This window comes from Zalophus californianus, chromosome 5 (assembly GCF_009762305.2).
Source record: "Zalophus californianus isolate mZalCal1 chromosome 5, mZalCal1.pri.v2, whole genome shotgun sequence".
Taxonomy (NCBI): Eukaryota; Metazoa; Chordata; class Mammalia; order Carnivora; family Otariidae; genus Zalophus; species Zalophus californianus.
This window is the reverse complement of record NC_045599.1, coordinates 40,628,067-40,641,034: the sequence shown is the minus strand read 5'-3', so window position 1 is coordinate 40,641,034 and position 12,968 is coordinate 40,628,067. Positions and strand designations below refer to the sequence as shown.

The following is a 12,968-nucleotide window of genomic DNA, read 5'->3' as shown; positions in this document are numbered from 1 at the left end:
CTTATTTTGCAAATGTTCTTACTCTTTTTCACTCTTTGCAGTATATTTTCAGAGATTGTAGTCCATGCAAGAAGAAATTTTTTTTGTACATTTAGTTGTCAATAGTCATTTTACAGTGCACTTAATGCAACAAACTCTCAAAGTTTGCCTGCCTGTAACCTGTTAGGCTGTGTTTCCTGGTTTGGGTTCAGAAATTTGGGCCATATGGCTTTAGATAAATTTGTTTAACCAGAAGGCCAATGTTATAATCTCTGGCAAGAACCTGGACTGCAAATTGCTTGTATGACTGAGTAAGGATCTTACCATACACTATGACAGGCAACCAAGGAGTTGGGAAGGGTTCAGATCTTTTTTTGAAAATTTAGAAGTCTCACACATTGAGGGTGAAATAAATGGCCAAACAGAGGTGGGCTACCTATCTCATGAGTGTTTCCACTCCTACTTTGACAAAAAAGCCAGGTTCATAGGATTTCTATTCTTAGGAGATGACGGATGGAAGAAAATTCCGTGCTGTTTGTCTAGGCAGGGTTTATGTGCATGTTTAACGAATGTATATGGTTATGTTTTATGTATCATATGAATGGTTTTTTTTATTCCCATTTTTAAGATGCACTTCCTGAAGGATTCAGTCAAGAATTTGAAGAACAGCAACCTAAAAGTAGGCCAAAATTCCAATCTCCTCAAATACCAGCCACTGTTTCACCTCCATTGCAGCCTAAAACCAAAACAACAGAAGATACTAAAATGAAGGTAATTTAAGAAATTAAACATTTAAAGTTGTATAAAATCAGAATGAAAACACATGTAATAGTTCATGAGTAGAAATACCAGGTTGCAATAACATTTTTGCTTATCAAAAATAACTAATTGCTTTGCCAGGCTTTTCTATCACTGTTTCAGTAACCTGTTGCTGCATAACAAACCACCCAAAAAAGTAGTGGCTTAAACCAACAATTAATTTCTTTAGATTCCTACAGTCTGTACTGGGCTCAGCTGGTTAGTCCTTCTGTTCCACAAGGTATCTTTTTAGGCTGGAATATCCACAATGGTTTCTTTGGGGGCTAGCCAGGCATTCCTCTTTTCCCTGTGGCTAGCTTGGGTTTCCTCATATGTGGTGGTCGCAGAGTGGTCTGATTTGCATGGCATCTGGCTTCCAAGAGCAAGTATTTCAAGATGATAAGCCCCAGCTTGTATCACTTCTGCTGTTTCCTTGGTTGAAACAAGTCATGTGGCCAACTCCAAAATACGTGTGGAAGGGTATTACAGAAAGTCATGAATACTAGAAGGTGTACTTCTTTAGGGCATTACACTTAAATACTCTGCATATTGTGGGGTGCCTGGGTGGCTCAGTCAGTTAAGCGTCTGCCTTTAGCTCAGGTCATGATCTCAAGGTCCTAGGATCAAGCCCCGTGTCAGGCTCCCTGCTCTCGGGGGAGCCTGCTTCTCCCTCTGTCCCTCCCCCTGCTTTTGTTTTCTCTCTCTGTCAAATAAATAAAATCTTAAAAAAAAAAATACTCTGCATATTGTAAAACCTCTATAAACGTGGATGAAACTGGAGAACATTATGCTGAGTGAAATAATCCAGTCACAGAAAGATGAAGACTGCATGATTTCACTTATGTGAGGCATCCAAAATAAACTCATAGAGGAAGAGAATAAAATGGTGTTTACCAGAGGCGTTTACCTCCCTTCAGGAGGAGAGGGGAAAGTGGGGAAATGTTGCTTAATTGTTAAAAGTTTCAGTTACATAAGATGAATAAGTTCTAGAGATCTTTGTAAGATAGTGCCTAGAGTTAATACAATATTGTGCACTTTAGAATATGTTCAGAGCATAGACGGCTTGTTAAGTGTTCTTACTACAGCCACCACTCCCCACTCTCACCATCACACATGAACAAAAGAACACAAGGAAGTTTTTGGAGATGATGGATAAGTTTAGTACATTGATTGTAGTGATCATGAGTGTATGTGTATATCCAAAATCATCAAAATATTGAGTTTATATATACATTATGATAAACTAATCTAAAACTGATATATTAATATGCACATTAAATTTGTACACTTTTTAAATGTATCAGCTATATCTCAGTAAAGGCTAAAAACAAAACAAAAACAATCTGGAAGCATTATCCCCAGAAAACCACTGTTTTTAAGGAAAAACACTAGTTTTTAACAGTTCTTTTATTTTTTTTGCCTGTTTATAAAAACATATTTTTTGGATTTTGCAAGCTTGGACTTCTTAAAGTAATGTTGAATTCATTTGTCCTTCACAGAACAGTATGTAAGATGATTTTTGAGGCTTACATGTCTGCTGTTTCTGAGTATAAAGAAAATAGTAAAAACAGGGATACTTGATGGTAGTTTGACACCTTTTTCTAACTTTGGTTTTTCAGATATTTGTTTTTCCTTTCTAGACAAAAAAGGAAGAGAAAAATTTGGAAGTAAATATGAAAGAATGGATCTTGCGGTATGCTGAACAGCAAAATGAAGAAGAAAAGAGTGAGAATTCTAAAAGTTTAGAAGAGGAGGAAAAATTTGACCCTGTGAGTTAGAAATGTATATTAGGCTTCTAGCTGGCTATTCATAGGCAACATAATTTAACTTTTCTGTAACTTAGTTTTCACCTTTGTAAATTAAAGAAATACCTACCTCTAGGAGTTGATGTGAAGATTAAACAAAACTTACAAAAAAAATAGAAATGGCACAAAATAACTGCTCAGTAGCTGTTACTTATATTCCTCCCATGTTTAAAAAGATAATCATCAGATATTTTAAATGATTATCATTTGTAGGGAGTATGCTAAATTCCTTGGATAATAAGAGAAAGGCACATTTCTTTACAGAGGAAATCTGTGGTCTGGTCAGAGAAAACCTAGATATCATAAGACAAACTAAAAATGTAAGGTTAAATGAAAACGGGTTGTAGGAAGAAAATATTACAATACATATGTCTGGCAGGACTTCTGTAGAATTTATAAAGAAGTTTTAAAAGGACAACAGACACTTCACAAAAATAGATGCATGGATGGCCAATAAACATGTAAGAATAATTTCAGGATCACTGGTCATCAGAGAAATGAAAACAAACTGCAATGAGATACTATTTTATCTTCATCACAATGGCTCTGATTAAAGAGATGAGTAATCCAAGTGCTGGGAGGGCATGGAATGACGGGCACACTCAGACATTGTGGGAGTGTAAAATGGTACACCCACTTTGGAAGACTGGCACTTTCTTACAAAGTTAAACATACACTTAACCGAATGACCTAACAGTTTCGTTCCTAGGTATTTATTCAAGAAAGAAAGAAAACATGCCAACAAAAAAGACCTGTATGCAAATGTTCATAGCAGCTTTTAGTCATAATACCCAAACACTGCAAGCAACTCTCCAATGCAAGCAACTCTCTAAAACATACTTGAATGAAAGAAGCCAGACACAAATGAGTCCATGTGTAATTACTATATTAAAATCTAGAAAAGTCATCCATACAAAATCAGTCTATAGTGACAAAAGACAGATCAGTGGTTGCTTGAGTCCAAGGGCAGGGGAAGGGGATTCACAGTATGGCAGCATGAGGAAACTTTTGAAGATGATGGGAATGTTTTATATCTTCATTATGATAGTGGTTACATGGATAATATACATTTATCAAACTCAATTCACTTGTACACCTGAATGTGTACATTTTACTGTATATAAGTCAGACCTTAATAAAATTGGTTAAGAAAGAAAAAAGGGAAGTTGCAGAATAACGTGTAGTATGATGAACCCATTTGTGTAAAAGAGAAACATATATACATATATTTGCATTCTTAATGTATGCACAGAAATGATCTGGAAAGATTCACAAAAAGCTATTATTAGTGATTAGGACTGGGGTGCTAGAATGGGAGGGAGACTTCTTTTTTTAGACTCTTCTATATCCTGTAAGTTGTTTTTTTTTTTTTAACCATGTGCCTGTATTAAACTAATATAAACAAAAAGAATTTGGGACAGTACAAGTCTACGTTGAGGTTCAAAGAAGAGGTGTCTTCTGACTGGAGCATTTGGTTAAGCCTGCAAAGAAGAGTGGTGGAACTTGAAGGGTGCATAGAGTACACATGGGCAGGAAAGGAAGATGGTCCAGAGGGGTGAAACAGTGTGACCAGGGTACAGAGGTGGAATTGCATAAGGGGCCTTAGGGTATTAGACAGTAAATGAGTATATACAGAGCATAAAATGTAGATGAATACTGGCAGGTAGGAGTAAACAGGTGAGTTTAGCTGACACCAGAAGATTTTGATGCCTAGAAAGACTTTTCCTCATATGAAGAGCCACTAGAAGCATGGGGGCAGGTAAATTACAGGAAGAATTTGCTATTTTAGGTCAGATTTAGTAGTGTTTAGTTAAGGTGGTTTGGAATATTTAGGTAGTGTTCCAGGTGATTTGGAAAGGATAGGGAAGCCGTTTTGGTAGCTATTGCACTTCCTCAGTTGTGAAATAATAAGGCTCCAAATTGGAATTGGAAAGGAACAGAAACATTTAAAGCAAGAATCCAGAGAAAGTGTTGATTTGCCAAATATAAAGATTAATGAACCAAAGACGGCAAGAGATTTGCAGGTGGAGGGATGGTATCCGTGACAGAGATAGGAGCGATGAAAGAATGAGTGTGATTTGGGTGAATAGGGGAAGATAGCTAACCCTTCTACCTGTTAACAGTGTATCGTGTGTGTGCTACACAGAGTAGCCTCCAAATTCAGCTCCATGTGCTGCCTTGGTTTATCTCTTTTCCATTCATCTTAATGGTTGTGTTTCATAGCAGCATTCTACATGCCCTTATCTTCACCCTGTACATTATGCGTTTCACCTGTCCCTTATTAACCTAAGGTAAAAAACAGAAATTCAAGTTTAACTTTAAACTAATGGCTGCTCAGCAGAGCTAAGTCCTTAAGTTTTATTACACCCCTTTTCCCCAGAGGCTTTTTTTTTTAATGTCCCTTACTATCTTCTACAAGAAAGCGATTATAGGAAGATAACTTTCAGATGAGTATTATTATATCATTACCTATACAATCCTTCAAAACGTGTTTATAAAATGTATAAAAATAAGACGTTTTCTTATTTTAGAAATGAACTCACGTTTACTTTTTCTTCTGTAGTTTTAAAATTTTATTTAACATGCCAAGGAAGTTTTACATACGGATCACCCTCATTCTCTTGCTATCTCATTTTCTTTTTATAATGGCCGACTAGTTTTTTTCTGTAGAAAAACTTGTTTTGCAGTTTTTCGTCTTCATTCAGTACTGCGGTATTATGTATATGTACCTGCAAATCTGCATCTTTGTATTATTTCTCTGAAAAATTCCTAAAAGTAGATTTGCTGGATCAAAGAATAAGATCAAAAGGTCATAGGTTTGATATAATACATTGACAATAGATTAACTCATTTTGTTCTTTAAATTTCTGTATCATCTTATTTGAAACAGAATGAAAGGTACTTGCACCTTGCAGCAAAACTTCTGGATGCAAAGGAGCAAGCAGCTACCTTTAAACTAGAAAAAAACAAGCAAGGCCAAAAAGAGGCTCAAGAAAAAATAAGGAAATTTCAAAGAGGTAAACACTTCCAAATTCTTAGATGTATAAATGTCTTTTCTTTTTTGGCTTTCCCAGCATGGAGATTGCCTCTTTTTAATTTGTGTACAAAAATCCCAGTTTATAGTGGGCTTGGCAGACTTTCTGCAAGAAGCCAAGTAATAAATATAGTAGCTTGTGTGGGCCATATAGACCCTCACAACTACTGAACTCTGTTGTCACAGAATAGAAGCAGCTATGGACAATATGTACGTGAATGGCTATGGTCTCATAAAACTTTACAGATACCAAAATGGGAATTTCATATAATTTTCACATGCCACCACCAAATATTTTTTTTTCAACCAGTTAAAAATATAAAAATCATTCTTAGCTTATAGGATGTACAGAAACAGGCAGCCGGCTAGATTTGACCGGCAGGCCATAGTTTGTCAACCTCTGATGTATACCTTAAAACCTCATTCAAGGAGAAGGAGGTGAGGCGGATATGATTCCATGAGTATTCATTTCTAGTGAGGATGTTTTTCTGGACCTTCTACATCTGTTAATTTATTTAAAACATTTTAGTATATGTGAAATAAATTGCCTCTGACTTCTAGCACAAATTCCAAATAGGAAGTGTTGAATACTTGGCTACAAGGAAAAAGACGGAATGCTGTCTTTTTTTAAAACATCTTTGCAAAATAAAAAGACATAAAAACAAATACAACAGAGCATGATTTTTTTCTTGGTAGAAATGGAAACTTTAGAAGACCATCCAGTATTCAATCCAGCCATAAAGATTTCACATCAACAGAATGAAAGGAAAAAGCCTCCTGTAGCCACAGAAGAGGAAAGGGCTTTGAACTTTAACTTATTTGAAAAATCGGTAGCTGCTACTGAAGAAGAGAAAGGTAAAATGAAGGGAAAGTGTTTCAAGGTGTAAGTAGTAAAACGTCAATGAAAATACAATTGAGAAACTGTGTTACTTTGCGTTCTAGCAGACTACATAAGCTGGCAGTAAAGCTATGTTTCCACGTGCTGTCTTAGAAAAGTAATAATTATGATAACTTTTGTAGCATTTTATAATTACAGTTATCTTGCTTCAGCCTCATCTCTTTCCAGCCAGAATTATCTTTCCATAACACGCATTTAAATGTGAGTTCCCTGTTAAAAACCCTTAATCGGTAATAAGTCCAAACCCTTTATCATGGTATTGAGGATCCTTTGCATTCTGCCACAGTCTGCCTTTCTACTTTTTTCTCCCAGCCGTGTACTACAGCCACATGTTATTTCATGGCTCCATGATTTTGCTCATCCTGTTAGCCCCTACCGGCCAACCTTTCCCTCCTTTCAAAGCTCAATTCAAAACAGCACCTCTTTAAGCCTGCTGTGAGTCATGCCATGCCACCATGTGTGTGTAATTGTATACTTATTTGTGCTAAGTATTATTGACATAGCTTGGGTAATATTTATCTGTAATATAGTCAAAGTCTATGCTAAATTGTTAGTTTTTTAAATTACACATTGTTTCATAAGTATTTATTGGATTTCCTTACTGTTCAGAATGTCACATGCTATGTGTACAGTTATTAACAAAATCACCTAGTCCTTGCCCTCTTCAAGGGTATGGTCTAGTAGGAGATGTAAGCTTTAAATATACATAAATATTTAATTACCAATTGTGATGTGTGCTATCAGAGCAAGAAAACTGGTTTCTAATAATAGAGATAAGGGGACTAATGACTTGCTCTGCGATCTAACAGATGATTAGGTGTCAGCCCAGTGACATGGTGGTGGGAAGAACCTTCTAAGGAGGGAGATTGGAAGTCTAACTTGGAAAAGATCTAGAGCAGACTATTCAACAGAACACTGTATGACAGAAATGTTCTGTATCTGAGCTATCCAATGTGGTAGCTACTAGCCAAATACGAGTATTGTGTACTTGAAATGGGATTAGTACAACTGAGAACTGAAAGTTTAATTGTAATTAATTTAGGTTTGTCCACATGTGGCTAGTGGCTACTGTATTGGGCCAGGCAGGCTCAGAACATTTGGGGAGGTGACCGACTGCCTGTGTGGCTGCAGTGTAGTGAGCATGATGGTGGAGTGATAACAGATAGGCAGAGATGGACCATGGAGAATTTGGACTCTATTTTATATGGATTATGAAGCCAAAGAAGGTGATGGTGGTGGTGGTGGCTATTAAGCAGAGAAGTGACATCTGATTTATATTTTTTTCAAAATATTACCCTTCCCTGTGTGGTAGCCTCCCAAACGCTGTAGTTCAGAGTACCATAAATAATTCATCACATGGATATCATAGATATTTTACAAGTTACCCAGGATACTTTTAAGATTCAGATTTTCAATGGTTCTATCCATTCAGAGGATTTGCTTACATCACTTGTAGAAGGGCAAGCTTTTCTCTGTCATTTTTCACATATTCTCTTCTAAAAGTCTTGTCCCCAAATTGAGAAGACTTTGATCACTCAAAAGAGATTATACATTATTGCATGACAATTTTTAAAGCACCAATCTTTGTCTGTCATTTTAGAGAAAAAGAAGGAACCTCATGATGTAAGAAATTTTGACTATACAGCTCGAAGCTGGACTGGAAAATCTCCCAAACAATTTCTGATCGATTGGGTCAGGAAGAATCTTCCCAAGAGTCCAAATCCTTCTTTTGAAAAAGTTCCAGTAGGTAGATACTGGAAATGTAGGTATGTTTTTCTTGGTAATTGAATGAACTTTTAGGAAAATCTAAGATGAAAAATCTCTTTGTTTCTTATGTGTTAAGTGGACATTTAGGAAGCTCTCTCATTCCATGTCTCTGGGTGATAATGCTCATCAGTTATCTAGGTAGTGTCTTCCATGGAAATATTTAATTTAAATAATTAATGTAAACTTAGGTTCAGGGTTAATGGAATTCTGACTTGTTTTATTTCATTAATTTTGTTTTTAAAATTCTTTGGCTTCTTTGTAGGGTAAAGGTAATCAAGTCTGAAGACGATGTACTGGTAGTGTGCCCTACAATCTTAACAGAAGATGGCATGCAAGCTCAGCACCTGGGAGCAACTCTAGCTCTTTATCGTTTAGTGAAAGGGCAGGTGAGACTTTTTAGAGTGAGCTGTTTCAAAAATCCATTTGTGGACTGTACATAGCCAACCTAAAACGGTATGGGCATACGGAATGTCATATTTAATTATGGCCCTTCATGCCAGTTTTTACTTACTGCTTTTTCAAATTAATCCTCATTTCTGCTTATTTATAATTTTGACTTCCTCTAGCCCCTAAACCTAGCTCAGTCTTTCTGTCCTTAGACCAGAGGCTCTGAACCATTTCAATGGTTCAGTTTTTCAGGCTATGCTATTTTACAGATTAAAAATAGTTGTACGAGGCTGGTTGAAGTAAGAATTTTTAAACAGTTTAATGTTTAAATATTATAATATCTCTCTTTAATGTTATATTTTCCCTCAGCTTTGAAAAGTTATAGACCTTGATTCCACTTTTCAGTTTTAGGCTATATTAGTTACAAGCTCTCAGGTTAAGGAAAGATTAAAGTACTACTGAATGAAGCTCTTTTTTTCTTGGATTGTTGGATTGTCAACATTTGTTTTATACAATAAATACGTGTATTTTTCGTCATGGAAATTATAGACCCTGATGACATGCACCTCCAAACAATAGTTCTTATTCAGTTTCTGGCAGTAAAAGTTCTTAATGCCTTTATTTCCCTTATTTTGCAAAAAAGGTATCATAAGCTAAGCTTAATTGATAGAAATGACTATCATTGTTACAGAGAAAACTGTTACAGAAATAATTTTATAGCACAGCATTAGGTTAACTTAGATGGACTCCACTGTAGTTCATTTTTTTTTAAGATGTTTATTTGAGAAAGAGAGGGAAAGTGAGAGAGAGCATAAGCAGGGGGAGTGGGAGAGGGAAAAGCAGACTCCCTGCCGGAGCAGGGAACTGATGCAGGGCTCCATCCCAGGACCCTGGGATCATGACCTGAGCCGAAGGCAGCCACTTAACCGACTGAGCCATGCAGGTGCCCCTCCACTGTAGTTCATTTTAAACACTTTGACCTATAATCTTAATTTAACTACCAGCATCTCACAGGAAGCTTTGTTTCAGAAATGCTTTATGGATCATCTACATACTTACATAGCACCACTGCAGGAATAAATAATAAAAATGTATTTATTAGTTTCCTATGTTCCAGGAATGAGCACTTTTCATATAGTAACTTAAAGTTTACTTCAGAATATGTCTATAAAGGAGATAGTAGCCCCATTTTACAAATGTAGAAACTGAGACCCAGAGAGATTATCTGCCCAAGGTCACATGGTTAGGAAGTCTAGAAGCCTGAATATGATATGCTGTTTATAAATTTGCATCATGAGCATGTGTCTTATATTAAAGTAATAACTTACTAATTTAAGAGAGAAATTACATTTTAAAAGGAAAGTAGCTATCCTGAACTCTAGCCTATTGAAATTTGGTATCCAGTAGTTAGTGAAAATAACATACTGCTTTTTTTTTTTTTTTCCCCATCTGTAGTCAGTGCATCAGTTACTTCCTCCCACTTACCGAGATGTTTGGCTGGAGTGGAGTGATGCGGAAAAGAAAAAGGAAGAATTAAATAAAATGGAAACCAATAAACCCCGTGATGTGTTTGTTGCCAAACTTCTGAACAGACTGAAGCAACAGCAGCAGCAGCAGCAGCAGCAGCAGCGTTCTGGAAACAAGCGCGGAAACTCTGAAGATCCTGAGGAATCTTGGGAAAATTTAGTTTCTGATGAAGATTTTTCTGCACTGTCCTTGGACGCAGAAAAGGCAGAAGATTTGGAACCTGCTCGAACACTGTTTAGAAAGTTACAAAGCACGCCGAAGTACCAGAGACTTCTAAAGGAAAGGCAGCAGTTACCTGTGTTCAAACATAGGAATTCAATCGTTGAAACTCTCAAAAGGCACCGGGTAGTGGTTGTGGCAGGTGAAACAGGGAGTGGCAAGAGTACTCAAGTACCACATTTTCTGTTGGAAGATTTGCTTCTAAATGAGTGGGGAACGAGTAAGTGTAACATTGTCTGCACTCAGCCCCGAAGAATCTCGGCAGTGAGTTTGGCCACAAGAGTATGTGACGAGTTGGGCTGTGAAAATGGACCTGGAGGAAGGGTAAGATGATGTCCAGCTCCGCCTCAGTGAGCAGTGACGTTATTCACCTTTGCGCTCGGCATCCAAACGGAACCTGTACTGTGTATGACTTGTGACTGTTACTGTGTGTTCAGTAGCACATCTCAGGCACTTTCCATGTTTTCTTTGACAGATGTCATACTGTGCCACTCTCCCTCATTTGAAAGGGGTTGTTAGTAGTAATTCTGTCATTAAAATTCTCATATCAAGGAAAAAATATATTGTTTAATAATTGAATGTTCAAATATGTTACATACTAAAGAGAACAAAGAATATAGACAAGTACAGATTTGACTGTAATATCCTAAATCTCAAGTTTCTGCAAATCTTCTCTATGGAATGTATTCCTGAAGATTTTCATTAATTCTTTTTAATAAGCAGAAGAAAAAAAACAATATAGAAGAAAAGCTAGACTGTTCTCAAGCCCTTTATTTTTGAAAAATGGAAAAAATACTAAAATATCTCTTGTCGTGCATTTTGCCATGCAGGCATACCCAAAACTGGCCACACCTTAGCCAGAATGACTGCAGAATACAGAAATTGCTTAGAACCAAATATGATAAATTCCAAGTTAAATAACTCAGCTTATTTATACTTTGCATCGTCCTTTCTGGAGACGGTACTTAACATTTTTGCCTCTGTCTTTAAGATACGTACCCCTTTACTAAAAATGTTTTATGTAAGAAATTACCTGGGTTTCTCTCATGTAATGTAAGAAGAAAAAAAGACAGTTTCTGTCTGATAAGGAACTCACGTTAAGAGGATGACAGACATGTACACACACAGCAAATAAAAGAGTGACTGAAAAAAAATCAGTGTGGTGGAAATAGAAGGAACTTCAAGATTCCCATCAGGCACCACCTGTACAATACCAGCTGCTTTTTTTTTTTATTTTTTATTGTTATGTTAATCACCATACATTACATCATTAGTTTTTGATGTAGTGTTCCATGATTCATTGTTTGTGCATAACACCCAGTGCTCTAAGCAGAACGTGCCCTTTTTAATACCCATCACCAGGCTAACCCATCCCCCCACCCCCCTCCCCTCTAGAACCCTCAGTTTGTTTTTCAGAGTCCATCGACTCTCATGGTTCGTCTCCCCCTCCAATTTACTCCCCTTCGTTCTTCCCCTCCTGCTATAATACCAGCTGCTTTTTAATGGTGGCAGCTTTTATGAAATCTTGATAGAAAATTTTGAGAACTGCTCTAAATTTTTGTTCCTGGGTACCTCAGCATTTTGTTGCAAGATAATTGAATGAGAAAGAAGAATATTGGTGCCTGGGTGGTTCAGTCAGTTAAGTGTCCAACTCTTGGTTTCAGCTCAGGTCATGATCTCAGGGTTGTGAGAGTAAGCCCCACTTCAGGCTCTGTGCTCAGCACGGAGTCTGCTTGACACTCTCTCTCCCTTTCCCTCTGCCCCTCCCCACCCTAAAAAAAAAAAATAGAATAATATTGATGGTACCTAAAGCAGGTGAATAGCTTTTGTGTCAACACTTGGGAAAGAACAAAAGTTTTTCTTGTTTAAATTTAGCAAAACAAATTTTACAGTTTTAGATAATTGAAGACCATGGAAAAATAATTTTAATTAATAAATTTCACTAAGTAGATATAGATTTACTTAAGCTGCTCCACCTAGTAGCAGGATCAGCACTTGTGCTACATTTCTTAGCGCTTGTTTCCCAGATCACTTGTGAGAATCTAATCTCAACCTTGTGTTCTCCCTTCAGAATTCTTTGTGTGGATATCAGATCCGGATGGAATCTCGAGCTAGTGAATCTACAAGGTTACTCTATTGTACAACAGGGGTTTTGCTAAGGAAACTTCAAGAAGATGGTCTCCTAACTAATGTGTCTCATGTTATTGTAGACGAGGTGAGTTCAGATAAATTCGAAACATCTTCATATTAAAAAGATGGTATTTCTAATACTACCTAGCATTTTCTTTGCTTATTTAAATACCAAACACTTACATGTAATAATTATGTAATTTCCTCTAACAAATGTGTCTCATGTTGATTTAATACCATATGACATTTGCTATATGCTAGATGCTATTCTGATTTTATGTATATAAATTTGTTAATCCTTCTCACACTCCAGTGAAGTAGATATTCTTACCTCTGTTTGACAGTTGTCAAACTGAGGCACAGAGAGGTTAAAATACCTTGTGTAAGTTCACACAGCCAGGAAGTTCTGAAACGGGGGGTTCAT

The 12,968-nt window shown here is 36.7% G+C and overlaps 1 protein-coding gene across 2 annotated transcripts in view; it reads left to right on the top strand.

Annotated features, from left to right (window-relative positions):
• DHX29 (DExH-box helicase 29) overlaps positions 1-12,968 on the top strand; it is a 42,901-nt gene that overhangs the window by 10,299 nt on the left and 19,634 nt on the right. Inside the window, exons 5-12 of one of the 2 annotated variants that reach the window (XM_027604717.2) lie at positions 608-750; positions 2,418-2,546; positions 5,473-5,599; positions 6,313-6,471; positions 8,115-8,280; positions 8,544-8,667; positions 10,124-10,738; positions 12,486-12,629. In XM_027604717.2, coding sequence (XP_027460518.1) covers positions 608-750; positions 2,418-2,546; positions 5,473-5,599; positions 6,313-6,471; positions 8,115-8,280; positions 8,544-8,667; positions 10,124-10,738; positions 12,486-12,629 — 1,607 coding nt within the window. Of the gene's footprint in view, positions 1-607; positions 751-2,417; positions 2,547-5,472; positions 5,600-6,312; positions 6,472-8,114; positions 8,281-8,543; positions 8,668-10,123; positions 10,739-12,485; positions 12,630-12,968 lie in introns of those variants that run through there. The other variant, XM_027604718.2, reaches the window with a different exon arrangement.